The sequence below is a fragment of the Metarhizium acridum genome, assembly GCF_019434415.1.
Source record: "Metarhizium acridum strain ARSEF 324 chromosome Unknown scaffold_141, whole genome shotgun sequence".
Taxonomy (NCBI): domain Eukaryota; kingdom Fungi; phylum Ascomycota; class Sordariomycetes; order Hypocreales; family Clavicipitaceae; genus Metarhizium; species Metarhizium acridum.
The window spans coordinates 1,259,263-1,272,394 of record NW_027094020.1 but is presented as its reverse complement, the minus strand read 5'-3'; the positions used below and the strand labels follow the sequence as shown (position 1 = coordinate 1,272,394).

General features: G+C 48.2%; 4 protein-coding genes across 4 annotated transcripts; 2 read left to right on the top strand and 2 right to left on the bottom strand.

The window, feature by feature from the left end:
* Positions 1 to 319: 319 nt before the first annotated feature.
* On the bottom strand, positions 320 to 745 carry J3458_009042 (uncharacterized protein; the record flags this gene model as incomplete). Its single annotated transcript, XM_066119531.1, has 1 exon — positions 320 to 745. The coding sequence occupies one exon, from the start codon at positions 743 to 745 to the stop codon at positions 320 to 322; it is 426 nt and encodes a 141-aa protein (XP_065975326.1).
* Positions 746 to 6,310: 5,565 nt separating this feature from the next.
* On the bottom strand, positions 6,311 to 8,676 carry J3458_009040 (uncharacterized protein). The gene has a single exon (XM_066119529.1). It carries the CDS (start codon positions 8,509 to 8,511, stop codon positions 8,086 to 8,088), a length of 426 nt encoding a protein of 141 aa, XP_065975325.1. The 5' UTR covers positions 8,512 to 8,676; the 3' UTR covers positions 6,311 to 8,085.
* J3458_009041 (uncharacterized protein) lies at positions 6,416 to 8,715 on the top strand. Its single transcript, XM_066119530.1, has 3 exons — positions 6,416 to 6,883; positions 6,979 to 7,803; positions 7,932 to 8,715. Exons 1-2 carry the CDS (start codon positions 6,786 to 6,788, stop codon positions 7,547 to 7,549), a joined length of 669 nt encoding a protein of 222 aa, XP_065975324.1. The 5' UTR covers positions 6,416 to 6,785; the 3' UTR covers positions 7,550 to 7,803; positions 7,932 to 8,715.
* A 2,409-nt stretch (positions 8,716 to 11,124) lies between these two features.
* Positions 11,125 to 13,088, top strand: J3458_009039 (uncharacterized protein). The gene is made up of 2 exons (XM_007814624.2): positions 11,125 to 11,987; positions 12,044 to 13,088. Exons 1-2 carry the CDS (start codon positions 11,375 to 11,377, stop codon positions 12,733 to 12,735), a joined length of 1,305 nt encoding a protein of 434 aa, XP_007812815.2. The 5' UTR covers positions 11,125 to 11,374; the 3' UTR covers positions 12,736 to 13,088.
* Positions 13,089 to 13,132: the final 44 nt, after the last annotated feature.

Sequence of the window (13,132 nt, the reverse complement as noted above, 5' to 3'; positions counted from 1 at the left end):
TAGCACGGTATACGACGCAGAAAATTTCGCGAATCCGACAAACCTGACAACAGAAGCAGTGATGGAATATGTCCTTTTTTTTTTGGGTAACCGAGGCAAGTCTCTTGTTGATTTGGTACAAACACGTACACCACCGCTTCAGGTTGCAGGCTCAATAGCCAAGCAAACGATGTCAGTATGTGAGAGCCTTCCTATGTATGAAATGACCAATCAGTGAGAAGGTTAACGCAAAAGAAAATGGCTACAGAACACCGACTCGCTCGTAGGAGAAAGCCCGACCAATGTGACTTTGAGGGTCAAGATAGGAACTCAAGGGCAATCATGGCTTATTGGACGAGTGTATTGCAAATCTTGAATGCTCATTGAAAGAGAGGGTAGGCGAACCGAGATAGTCTTGCTGAGGGTTGAAAAAAGAACCTCCCCCCTCCAAGATAGGTCTACAGAGGTATTGGTTATGGGTTCTGTCCGAGGGTTGTTGCGGTTTGGGCAGTGAAATAGCCCGCTTTTGTGGTCGCTGAGGTTGAAAGATGTAGGTAAGGCTTGGGTTGTGTAAAGCGGCCGGCGGCAGGTAAAAGGCGGCAGCCAACCTTGGAGGGGACGATGACCACAAGATCAAGCGCAGGTTGAAAGATACAGAAAAGTCGAGGAGAGAACAACCATCTCCAGGGTGGGGGAAGAACGAAAGAATGGAATGACCAGCGCGTGTGAGTTGGGAGATGGTGAAGACGGGAAGGAACAGGGTCATTGAGGGCTTGCAGAAGACAGGGTGCGAGCGAACGAGCAAGAGCTTATGGCCGGGCGGTTGTCATCCCTCTCGACCCTCTCGACCCTCGAGGAGAGAGCGGGGGCGCGGGCGGGCGATGAGGGCGGACTGGCGGGTTCGCCAGTGGAGGGACGGGCAGGGCTGGATGGGATAGGATGGACGAGACAGGAACAGGAACAGCTCTGGGCAATATTAAAAAGGGTCAACCTGCCTCACATTGCCTTCGTCCGTCACAGTCGAATGCCGCCTCTACATACATTTTTCCGACCCAGGTGCCATGAGCGGTTTAGCCTGAAGCTTTCTACGATGGCACTATCCGGCCTGTGGCAGTGCCTGGGGATTGCGAGGGCTCCATTACTTGCTAAGTACCTAGGTAGGTAAGGAATTCGTCAGCCGAGCTGAGCAGGTGCTTAGGGTGCGATGGAATTTAAAACGGGTGTTGCTGTCGCGAAGCTGTTGTCAAAATGTTTGTGAAGGTTTTTACTGCAAAGCAAAGCCTGACAGAGAGGTGAGCAGCGTAGACCAAAGCATCAAATGAATGGAAAGACGGTGCGATGAGTACTTCTGCATTGCCACAGCCCGACCAGCATGAAGAGTCGACTGCTTCGCTCAAGTACAGGTATCTTGTACGGAAACCAGACCGCACGTGCGGTGAGCAGCGTTGAGTGACGTTTGGAACATACAGTGCCTAAAACCACAGGACTGGTCTCCATCAGTGCGGCCAAGTGGCCTGGAGTGCTGAACAGTGCATCGAAGGAGGAAGAACTTCAAAAGCTGGGACATGCAATTCGCCAGAGAGGGGGAGGGATTAAGTTATTATGCCTGGCTGCATCCGAGTCTTCTTCACCCCCATCGCCAGATACCAGCCGACACCTTCAGCAACCAGGCATTTTTGAAATTGTACTCCGTACCGTGGACATGCAGATGATCAGAGGGGTGATCATGTAAGTTACCTACCAAATCTACCTAGGTACCTAGGTAGTTACACCACGCAGCATCCTCTAGAACGTTTGAAGAGCAACATTGAAGCAACATTGAGCTCCCTAGCTTTAATATTTTACTCGCTGTGCCAGGCCATCTTTCCTCCGTACCAACTTGCAGGTGCCCACTACCCGCCACCAACGGCAAGGTTAACACACCCCCGCCAAAGTGGTTCGGTCTTCCGGTCGGGACAGCCTCGTGCACTCGACCAGGGGGTCCTGGCACTGCGATGACAGGTCAACGGTTAATCATGACAGCTCGGCGACCCAACCTGCTTAACCTGCTTCATGCTTGCAACCACTTTGAGCCAAACAAAGCCAGCCAGTCACCTGCTGAGCCAACTAGGCACCAAGATGTCGAGCTCGTGCCTCAAAACAATATGTCGTCAAGCCATTCACTAGCAACGCTGAGGGACGTTCGGATATCTATCCCACATTCAGTCTCTTATCTGCTTAAGGACATTTCAGGATGGTGGCAACCCTGACATCATTCACGTCACCATCAGCCAGCCAAATTAACTCATCTGGACGTTGTTGGAGGAGTAATCACCGGACACAGAGCAAGTGCTCCTCCTTATTTGCCTTGGGTTGGTGGTCTATTAGTTAGCCGCTGTTCGGCACAGGAGAGCCCAGCCGGCACACTACTACATGTCAACTGCACCTGGACACCTCCACCAGTCACTCTCGGGGACTTACTCACCCTCACCCATCGCTCGCTTGCTCATGGGAGCCTTCACAGCCCGCATGCAACGACCGCCGCTCCGATCAGAACAACCTAGAGAAAAGTAAAGCGCGTCTAATTGCACCATGGATCCGTGGATGCCTTCGACTGCTGTTGTGACCACCGCCCGGATCATTGCGAGAGATGGACAACAACAGAAATCTAAACCAAAAGGGGGGCAAACGGGGGGGGGGGGGGGGGGGGGGGGGGGGTACGACAGATGCCTCTGGCCTAGTGGTCGATGTGGAGCATTCAATGGTTGGTTGGTGTTGACTTCCGTCTGGACTCGCACGCCTCGTCCAAGGAAATCGTGTCTGGTTCTCGGAGTATGTAACTACTGTCTGGTCGCAACTGTGCACCATGCAGCCTCGGATAGCGCTCCACGAGGGAAGTCTTACCCAAATCGTCGCCCCAACTCCGTAGGCACAGACGGGGGATTCTGTAAGCGGGACCTGTTGGCTGCTAGGTTAGTACCGCACTTGACGAGGAATGCTGCAGTCTTTGCTCTCCTGTTAGGCCCAAGGTACGGTAAGCCTCAATCTGCCGGTACGGCATTATGCTGCCGGGCTCATGGGCCGCTGCCACCCTCCATCCCCTTCGTCGGCGATGAAAACGCGGGAGATACATCACGTCTGTGACCAGGGTGCGGGAATGGTGGAGTGATGGACCAATTTTCCAATCTTCCAATCGAGGAGGCGGCGTCTCTCTGGGTGCACAAGTTGAGTTTTTCCACCGCTTGAGCAGCTGATTGACATCTACCTACTTACAAGAAACCTAGCAGATACAGTGTGAGTTCCCGTGTTGTTTACCTTTAGGGGGAGCGACCCGGTAAGTCGGGTCGCGCGAAATGGCACGTCAAATGTAATAGCCATTTGTAGATGATTCCGAACCATAATGTGTGTGTATCGGATTCTGGGAATATATAGCACAATTCCCGAGCTCCTTATTTAAATTCGATATATAGGACGCGAAGTAAGCTAATTACCTAACTACTTCTCTACGTAAATGGTATAACCTGCGCGGGAAATCGTCGCTTGCAAACGAAGTTTTTCGTGTTTTCATCCAAATTCGTGGTAGAATGGGGGAAATAGGCGAAAAGTCACTTGGACGCAGCAAATTTTCTTAAAGGGATAGCGAGAGGTCTCTGCAGACATCACTCCTGTCGTCGCTCTCTTCTATTACACTGACACAATGCTTTAGAAACTGACGCGGCATATGTATAGTTCCTTGAACTGGCTCATGCAGGTATTTGCAAGGGGCCTGGAAATTATTGGGCCGTCCTTGAAACATGTTCGTGTTTCCGTAGCTTGTACGCCGTAGCACGTCTTGCGAGCAGACCCCAATGATCGGGTTGATCGGCTGGTTGTTGACAGCAAAGTCGTAATCGCGAAGCCACGACAATACCAGATGAAGCATTACGCTGACAAGTGCCATGAAAGCTGAAAGCAAACAATTCGCAAGCAAGCATCCGTGTAAAGCTTTCGGGGTCCGATAGCCGGTCCACCAAGGCTCGAGACACTAGGATGCGGTTTTTCGTCGATGCAAATAAGAAGCCTAGCAATATTCATACCAGAGTGAAGATTATGGTAACCTGCCCAGATCGTTGGTCGCTGGCTCATGACAAGTTGTCATCTTGACCAGCTGGGCCTCCCTGTATCACAGACTTATCATGAGGTCAAGACCACACATCGCAGTCCGTTCTGAACAAAAGTAACAGAATGTGTATTCCTATTTAACTACGAAGCTGTCTGGGCTTGGCGTCCGAGATTTTTGCTTCACCGTGAGTTTGGTTGTAAATGCATGGGACGCTCTTGAGGGATCAAACAATGGCTGTGAACTATTACTTTTCGCTAACCGGAGGCGTCGATTGGTGGTTCTTGCGCTTACTTGGTCACGATCTCGATGCGCTTACCTTATTACATATTGAGTTTCTCATATCTGATCTGTTCCAAAACCCAACAAACACCCCCTTTTTGTCCATTTCCTCTACCTACCTACCTATGTACTGTCTTTGACATTGCCATTCTGTCACGTACCGGTATTTAGGACAGCACAAAAAGAGTACAAAAATTGATTGTAATCTGGGTCGGTCATGAATTGTTGGCAACGCTCTCGTCTTCCAGCAACTTGCAATCCCTAGATATTGAAGTAGCCTCATAGTCTAGTGGTCCAGTAACACATACAATACACGTGGTAAGTAGACCCTACCAGTTTACCTCCTTCCAACTTAGACTAATTGACTCGGTTTCTTCCCACTGCGTTTCACCGGCTTTGCAACTTGTCCCATTTTGTGGTTACATGTTAGTTATATAGTACGGATAAGCCCAATTCTATGGCAGAGCAATTTTGGGTGGCATGGGCTTCATCAGCCGCACCCCGCCCCGCCTGTGTACCTGGGTCCTGGGTCCACCCGTGCTGGAGCAAACTCCCCCCAGGGGGACGTCGCGGCGCGGTTGGGCGGAGGATGCCCGAGCTTAACGAATAATTGACTTGGCCTTGACCCTTTCCTCAGCTCAGGGAAGTCGTGAGGCACCTGCCAAACGTCTACGAAGCCCATCTCAGACATGAAACAAGCTGAGTTCGTACAGCCAAGCATTAAGATATACTTGTTGCTTGGTAATCGAACGCGTGCACTGCATGCAATTATCGGGAAGTACTGATTGACACAGCTGCTTTGTACAATCCCTTTGAGTGTGCGCAGGTGCCTGTTATGTATATACTCCACTTTTCTCTAATACTTGCTAAGTACATCTTTCGTAATGGGGTAGCCTCTTATATGCTTGTAAGTTGTAACTTTTCGTATATAAGGTACTTTCTTTATCATATAAGCTCTTAAGTGAATTAAGTATCTTTTAATCTTATATCTTTAATTGGTTAATATTCTTGGTCGTTACCATAATGGCACCTGCGCACACTCAAAGGGATACATGCAGAACTCCGATCCCCTCTGGTGCGTTAAGAACTTAAGGCTCCAATCGAGTATCTGTAGGGATATATATGTCTAATAAGAAGCTAAATTTAAAAAGGAACATTTACTTACTAGAAAATTAAGTGATAATAAGTGTACTTAAATAATAATATCTTATAAGTCACTACATTTAACTTCATATAATCCTAGCGCGATTAACGGGTCGCCTTACGGTCACCCGCTATCAGCATGGGCATTGTGGGGCCACCAGAGGGGATACAAACCGTACTTAAGTAGGTAGGTACCCCTCGAGGTAGCCAACCTCTGCAAAAAGATGAGACCCCAGACTCCTGCTACTCCGCCTCCACACGTCGAGCGACACCCATTGAACCTCTTCCGTAGGTTCGTTCTTGTGTTCGTTTGAGCCGCCACAGAGAAACCCATTTCATCACACCAGTAGTTCGTAACACTGCAAGAATGATCAAACTGTAATGTAATTCTTCCTCTTGCGTACAGCGAGGTAGATTTCCCGCCTACTCTACTCCGTACCACGTGCGCTAAATCTGTTCAAGCAGCATGTCAGGCTGTGTTCATTCTGCGTAGAACACGTAAAGGACTCGCTGTCTCTGAGCCTGCGACTCAAGTCCACGTCTTAGTTCCAAATCACTTGCGTGGAGTCCATCCATGCGTTAGTTAGCTGTGTTCATTCTACGGACTGGCGAGACGTAGCATAGGCGGCCATTGTGGAGCGATGTAATCTGAAGTGAATGGCACACTATTTGTAGATTAACGAGCTCACTACTACACAAAGGCCCCATCCGCCAAAGGCTATGCCAACACAAGCCATACCGAGTGTGCTTTCAGAACGGTTCTAGACGAATAGGACGTTAGAGCGTCTTGTGTACCTAGGTAGCTACAAGGCCCCACACATTGAGGTGGTGACCCCTCATGCTTCAGCCTCGGAAACAGCAAGAGCATCTAACTGTCCTGGATCACATTCGAATTTAACCTCTCTCATTACCAAGACCTAGAAAATCTACGTGGGCCGTCCTAGCTCAAGGCGAATCCCTGATCATGAGTCTCCCAACGACCATGAAAGCCGTCGTATTCGAGGGTGCACGTCAGGTAGCCGTTCGGGATTGTCCGGTACCTCAATGTATGTATTCTACAAATTAAGAATTGGGTGCGTTGCATGTTGCCTGGGTGAGAAAATGCCTGACATGAGCATAGTGCAAGACAGCAAAGATATCATTATCAAGGTGCAAGCGACTGCCCTTTGTGGCTCGTGAGTAGTCATGCTTTCCCAATTTTCGCCTGAGAAGGACTGGGTTTCAGAGCTCAAGGCTGACGCCAGCACTTCCCAGCGAGTTGCATGTATATCGTGGGCACCAAAAGTCTGACTCTGGCTTCATAATGGGTCACGAGTTCACAGGCATCGTGAGCGAGACCGGATCTGATGTGCATACCGTACACGTAGGGGACAAGGTTGTGTCTCCTTTCACTGTATCATGGTACGCTATGCCTGATCCCAAGATGACTCAATTAGAGATGTGTCGTCCAAAAGATAATGAATACTTAAAAATCCCGCTAACATGAAAATCCATAGTGGAACATGTTTCTATTGTGAGAGGGGCTTCACAGCTCGCTGTGACCATAGCCTGCTCTTTGGCTCTGCCGGACTGGATGGCGGGCAAGCCGAATATGTGCGAGTGCCATTTGCTGACAGCACTGTTTTCAAGGCACCGGAGACTATTTCTGATCGTGCTTTGCTTCTAATGGCCGATATTTTCCCCACTGGCTACTTTGGAGTAAAGAATGCGGTAGAGCTGTCTCCAACCGTAGACATCACTCAGTCAACCATCGTCGTTGTGGGCTGTGGCCCTGTTGGCCTCTGCGCGATAGCCTGTGCGTCTGGCCTCCAGCCTCGCCATCTCTTTGCAGTTGACGGGGTAGAAAGTCGACTGAAGATTGCTCAAGACCTAGGTGCAACACCTCTGAACTTCGCAAGTGATCCTGAAGGGATGCGCCAGCACGTCATGGCAGCAACAGATGGTCGTGGTGCAGATATGATTGTGGAAGTCGTGGGTCTGAGCCCGGCGCTGAGGACTGCGTTTGATCTTGTCCGACCATTTGGGGTAATCAGCAGTATAGGAGTCCATAACGCAGAAGTATGTTGACGCTCGGCAAATCCCTCTTAGCTTTTGCCTGACATGTTTTTTAGATCCCGTGGACCGGAAATGAGGGTTATGGGTAGGAACAGGACCTTCTTGTGTTCTTAGTGTCGAGTGGAAGAGGTGGAAGAGTGCTATAGAGAAGAGGAGTGCTAACAATTTTGCAGAAAAAATGTTCGTCTCCAGATGGGTAGATGCCCGGTACGTCATGTTTTCCCAGAAGCATTGAAAGTCTTGGAGCAGAAGCAGCACCAACTGGAGTAAGTCGTCAATAAGTCAAGCCTATCAGCAATGTTTTCATTACTCTTATCAAGGCTTCTGCTGAACCCTACACTGGGATAGGCCTGTTGTTTGAGGATTAGACTGACCAACACACTTGCCACCGCAGATTCATGTTCGACCACGTCATGCCGTTGAAGCACGCTGTAGAAGGATACGAGCTTTTTGACAAGATGAAGGTCCAGAAGGTCATTTTCCGCCCATAGTAAGTGATAATTATTGGCCAGTGGTGAAACCGGATTTGGAAGCCTTCAGAAAAAACTTTAGTTTTGGCGAGGCTTCACCATCCCTTCATGCATTAAGTAGTAAACCACGGTGGAATCATTGTGAAGAGTAGCCAACAAAATCCTCTTTGGCCGTGCGCCGTTGCTAGGTACCGAATTGAAAACAGCCGCAAATCTGGATAGGGACCATGTCTCAGTGATATGCACTGGCAAGACTAATTCGTACTCTGGGTTTTGGAACAGCTTTTCGCCAGTGGCTTCTTCGTGGGCGAGAGCAGCAATCTGGTCGTCAGGGTGCAAATACAGCCGCTTGGGCGGCAGGCCTTTTATCAAAGACCGAGGCTGCTCAGGTCCGTCGCGGAGCTCCAGGCAAGTCCAGTCATGCTGGTCTGCCAGGTTATGAAGGACGGTGTCGCAAACATCAGTAACCGCAGCTGAGGGGTGCACGTTTGGTTCGGCCATCATTCCTCGGCCCAGCCACTGGTCGGACAAAGACAAGCCAAAGTAGTAATGGTTCGGGCGCCGTACTCTGTAGCTACCTAGGTAGTTGGTTCAGATGCGATGGCGGCCAATCCGACGGTTTGCTGGTAAAATCTCTGAACTTGGAAGTTGTGTAATGGTCAAAATCTTGGTTGCACAAGGTATTACACATCCCTTTGAGTGTGCGCAGGTGCCACTTATGTATATACTCCACTTTTCGCTAGTACTTGCTAAGTACATCGTTTATAGTAAGGTAGCCACTTATATGCTTGTAACTTTTAGTATATAAGGCACTTTATTTACCATATATATTCTTAGGTGACTTAAGTATCTTTTAATCTCATGTCTTTAATTGGTTAACATCCTTGGTCGTTACCAAAATGGCACCTGCGCACACTCAAAAGGATGGATGGCCTTTTTTTTTTTCACTCGCAGATGGCCCCCACCACATCCAGGCCACACTAGGCCCTTTCTAGGTTCCACGGCTGCAGAGTCCCCCACGCTGATTTGGCTTAGTTAGGCCGCAACAGCTGGCCTTGTGATGGCGACCCCGACAGCTAATTCTGCATCATGCTCATTGACTTTTAGGGCAGGTAAAGTCCAATAATCAGACGGAATACATCGTGCTGCGGCGTCTTCTTTCTAGAGATAGGGGGCTTGTCTACGGAGAGAACAGAGAGCAATAATCAGGTTTGCTTGGCTCACCATGCCACATCTCAAGCTTCAACATTAATCGATGTGTAGGTGGTCAATCGCACAGTAACTACCCAGGAGTTCAAGGGAATGGCTGAGTACTTATTAGCGCGCTAAGAGGTTTTCTGGTGACCGTCCTCCGGCTATTAACTATGATAAGATAGCTAATTTAAATTTGTTTACCTAATATATTAAACTTTTAATAAATGGTGATAATTTCGGACCTGTCTTGTGATAGTTGTGCTGTCACCAGAAACAGTGGCCGCGCACGTAGTGTCGCACGGCACAACAAGCCCACTAGCCATATGGGCAGAAGGCCACGTAATGCGCACGGAAATTAGATAACGCGCGCAGCAGTCGTGGAGCCGAGCGCCCCTTTTCAAGGGCGCACACAATTCTCTCTTTTGTAGCTTAACCAAGGCTTTTACATGTATCATTAATGTGTACGGAGTAATCTAGCTGTGATGCCCGTTTGCCGTGCGACACCTACGTACGTAGTGTCGAGTCTGGTGGTTCGGTGTGTCACCGTGTGTGGGCAGGTGCAAGGTGGCACATGGGGTTTAATGTCGGCCCTACCTAGGTAGTTAGTTAACAAGGCACCGTTGACCCTTTTTGTGGCTGGCTGTGGCTGCGACGCCTAATACCGGGCCCCCAACTTTTGTACAATCCCCCCCCCTGTATGTTTCTACACGAGTGACCTGACAGGGTAGCTATAAGCAGGGGGTAATACACTATCTATAATCTACATATTTTAAGTGGTAATATGTTAAGAAGGCTTACAGGGTTTACGATAAAGACCTTAACTTACTAAAAAAATCTCGGGAAATCTCAGGTACTTTTAATACCCACCTTTCTCTTATAAAATTATTTTTTATTGGTTATTACCAGAGCATTAACTGTAGTGTAGTTTTGTAGTTTTGTAGTTTTTGTAATTTCAAATATAAAAATTTATATTAAATCTAATAAAATACTTATAAGATTATAAGTTTTACGGATAAATAGTATAAATCTTCTACTATAAGCTCACATAAAAAGTGGGTCCTTATAAGCTCTTATAAGCCTAGAACTGTAAAAACTACAAAATGTAGTTTTTATAGTATAGTGTAGTGTAGTGTGTTTTTAGAAAATTACATAATCTAGTTTTTAAGCTTATAATAAGCTAGAAGGACCCACTTTTTTATGTGAGCTGATTGGTTATAATATTAGCTAATTTATGTATTTATTATTATAATTCAAGTATTTTATTAGATTTATTATTAATTATTTAAGCTTTTTTGAAAATTGAAAATGTAGTTTTCTTGTCAATGCTCTGGTTATTACCCCCCCTATTAGGTCACGCATGAAGAAACATTCAGGGGGGGGACTGTACTTACTTACTCCGTACTAATTGCTAGTAAATTCCGACACCGGCAGCTGAATGGGCCCAGCCACAGAGGGGATGCTTGTTACGGCCCTGCAGCCGGCTGAAAACACTGCATAACACGCACAATTATGGCGCTTACCCATTTTTAATAAGGGATTTACACATAAAGTTATGGACGAAACCCACATCATTTATAAAACACTGCGACCCCCCTGTTCATAATGTACTAAGCTAGCAGGGACCGCTTAGATCCCTATAAAAAGCTTAAATGCCAAGCTTTTAGCCAATTCTACCACTAACTTATGAGCTAAAAGTACTTAAGTTATCCGCCAAAACGTGCTGAACACATTATCATGCTGCTAGTAGTTAGCAAGATCAACTAAAGACGTGGTGGAGTCAACGGTATGAGGGAAAACCCCCCACTATACATATGTAGTTTAGTGGCGCAAATCTCTTCTTTAGCCGGCTGACGTTCCGTCGCGGTTTAGATCAGGGCCTAACTAGGGCCTTAAGATTAAGTCTGGTTGCTGGCGCTTGCTCCATGCTCCCCAACATGTTACTCCGTACTTGGATATTCCTTTGTCCTAGGTCATCCATCTCTTGTTTCCCGACATCTCTCCACCGGCAGTCACCTTCGACTCTATTTCTAGGAAGTTGGCGATATAACGACCCTACCATCGCCAGCATAACTCACAGTGACGCGAAATTCTACCAAAGTCTTGCGCTCAAAGTCACGAGAGAGTTCCAATACCCACCATTTTGCCATCGGCAACAGCCTTCGAACGGCCGACCATGTCCGGCGCCAGAAAGAACACCGCGGACATTGAGTCGTTCCCCCCAATCGAGCAAGGCTCGCCGATAGAACTTGCGCAATCTCCAAGTGCCGATGGATCAAAGAACATGAGGGAAAATCGTCCTGCTGCATCATCATCTCTGAGTGGACGCCTGCGACGTGTATCCCGAAGCTTTGAGCAGTCTGAGCTGCCAGAAGGCTTCTTTGCAGCAACAGGTGGAATAGCCTCGTCCATCCTCTCACGTCAGGCTGGCCCTCGACCTGTTTCTAGTTCGATTGGTTTGGCTAAGGCCCAGCCAGCTGTTCCCGGTGAAAATGCCCTGCAATCCACCCCAGTTCATCCTGTTTCCGAGGAAGGTCGCGCAGAAAGCAAGAACGATGGTAGCTCAGGTATCCAGACAGAAGCCAAATACGAGGGCGAGCCCCCTTCTGCGGCGCCGTTTCCAAACGGCTATCATTTCCCTCCGAAACACTCGTTTGGCGAGTCGATAACGCTCGGTCTCCTTGCGTTCTGGAACTATTTCTTCACGCCTGTAGGGTTTGCCGTCACTATCTACGGCTTGAATGTGGTTGCATGGGGCGGAATGCTGTTTCTGCTCCTTTGTAATGCCTGTAAGAGCACCTTCAATATCGGTTTCCAGGTAACATGCACTAACCAAGCTCTGCAGCTCCTGCCATGTGCTACCCTTCTTGCAACGACATCAATTCACCACGTCGCAAGTGGATCGAGGTCGACTCGCAGATCCTCAACGCCCTATTCTGTATCACTGGATTTGGACTTGCCCCCTGGCGGTTTAGAGATCTATATTTCCTGTTACAATACCGACTAGAGAAAAAGAAAGAGGCTCTTCGGCGACTGGCTGGCATTCACCGGGGGTGGTTTCGGCTGAGAGGTTCAAACGAATTACCGCCAGCCGTTGGACCCCGAAATGTTGACAGAGATGAGTTTCAGTCGATCTCGCGCTTTGCAATACCATTTCCCGAAACCAAGATTCCCGAGGCTCCTCTAACCGGAGTCCGAGCCCGGCCAACATTGGTTTGGAAGTTAGATTTGGTTATCTGGCTTATGGTGGCCAACACGTTTCTGCAATGCGTTCTCTCTGGATTCATGTGGGGTATGAACCGGTATAACCGCCCAAGCTGGGCTACCGGCTTATTTGTTGGTCTTGGCTGCGGGGTTGCCGGAATTGGAGGATTCATTATGTTCCTAGAAGGCAAGACTGTTAAGAGTATAGAAGGGGTGCCAGTTAGCCAGGCAGATATAGAACGTTTAGAGCGCGACAGGGAACAAGGTATCTGGCACTTCAACAACATTCAGGATAAGAATCTCGACTCCAGGAGAAAAAGGGGCAAAGAATGACTGTAACTATTCAAGTGAGTCATATCTTGCCGACCACTTCGGGTTGTTGACTGGCTGGCGTTCTTGGGTGGTTTCGTATATTGATTGCCAGGAGGATACCTATTGAAATATATATGACCTAAGTATGGTTGGATAATGCCGTCATTATATTTCAACACTCTTCGTCTCATTTCGTGAACCATGCCAATGCATTCCTATGCTTCCGTACTGGGCATGACCATAGCTGCCTGCCTACCTAGGTACCTAGGTAGGTAGGTAGGTCAGGTAGTTTTGCCGCCTCGAATGTCAAGACTAGGAATGTTTTGATTACAGAATGCTCAAGACGCCAACCGCAATACTGGACTTCTCGGTTGATCCAGATATCTCTAAAAACAAAGTGCAGATTTAGTGATTGCGA

Coding starts and splice junctions, on each gene's coding strand:
- J3458_009041 (XM_066119530.1), top strand. CDS start 6,786: ATGGGTCACGAGTTCACAGGCATCGTGAGCGAGACCGGATCTGATGTG. Junction 6,884..6,978: donor TCTCCTTTCACTGTATCATG/GTACGCTATGCC, acceptor GAAAATCCATAG/TGGAACATGTTTCTATTGTG.
- J3458_009040 (XM_066119529.1), bottom strand. CDS start 8,511: ATGATGGCCGAACCAAACGTGCACCCCTCAGCTGCGGTTACTGATGTT.
- J3458_009039 (XM_007814624.2), top strand. CDS start 11,375: ATGTCCGGCGCCAGAAAGAACACCGCGGACATTGAGTCGTTCCCCCCA. Junction 11,988..12,043: donor TCTGCTCCTTTGTAATGCCT/GTAAGAGCACCT, acceptor CAAGCTCTGCAG/CTCCTGCCATGTGCTACCCT.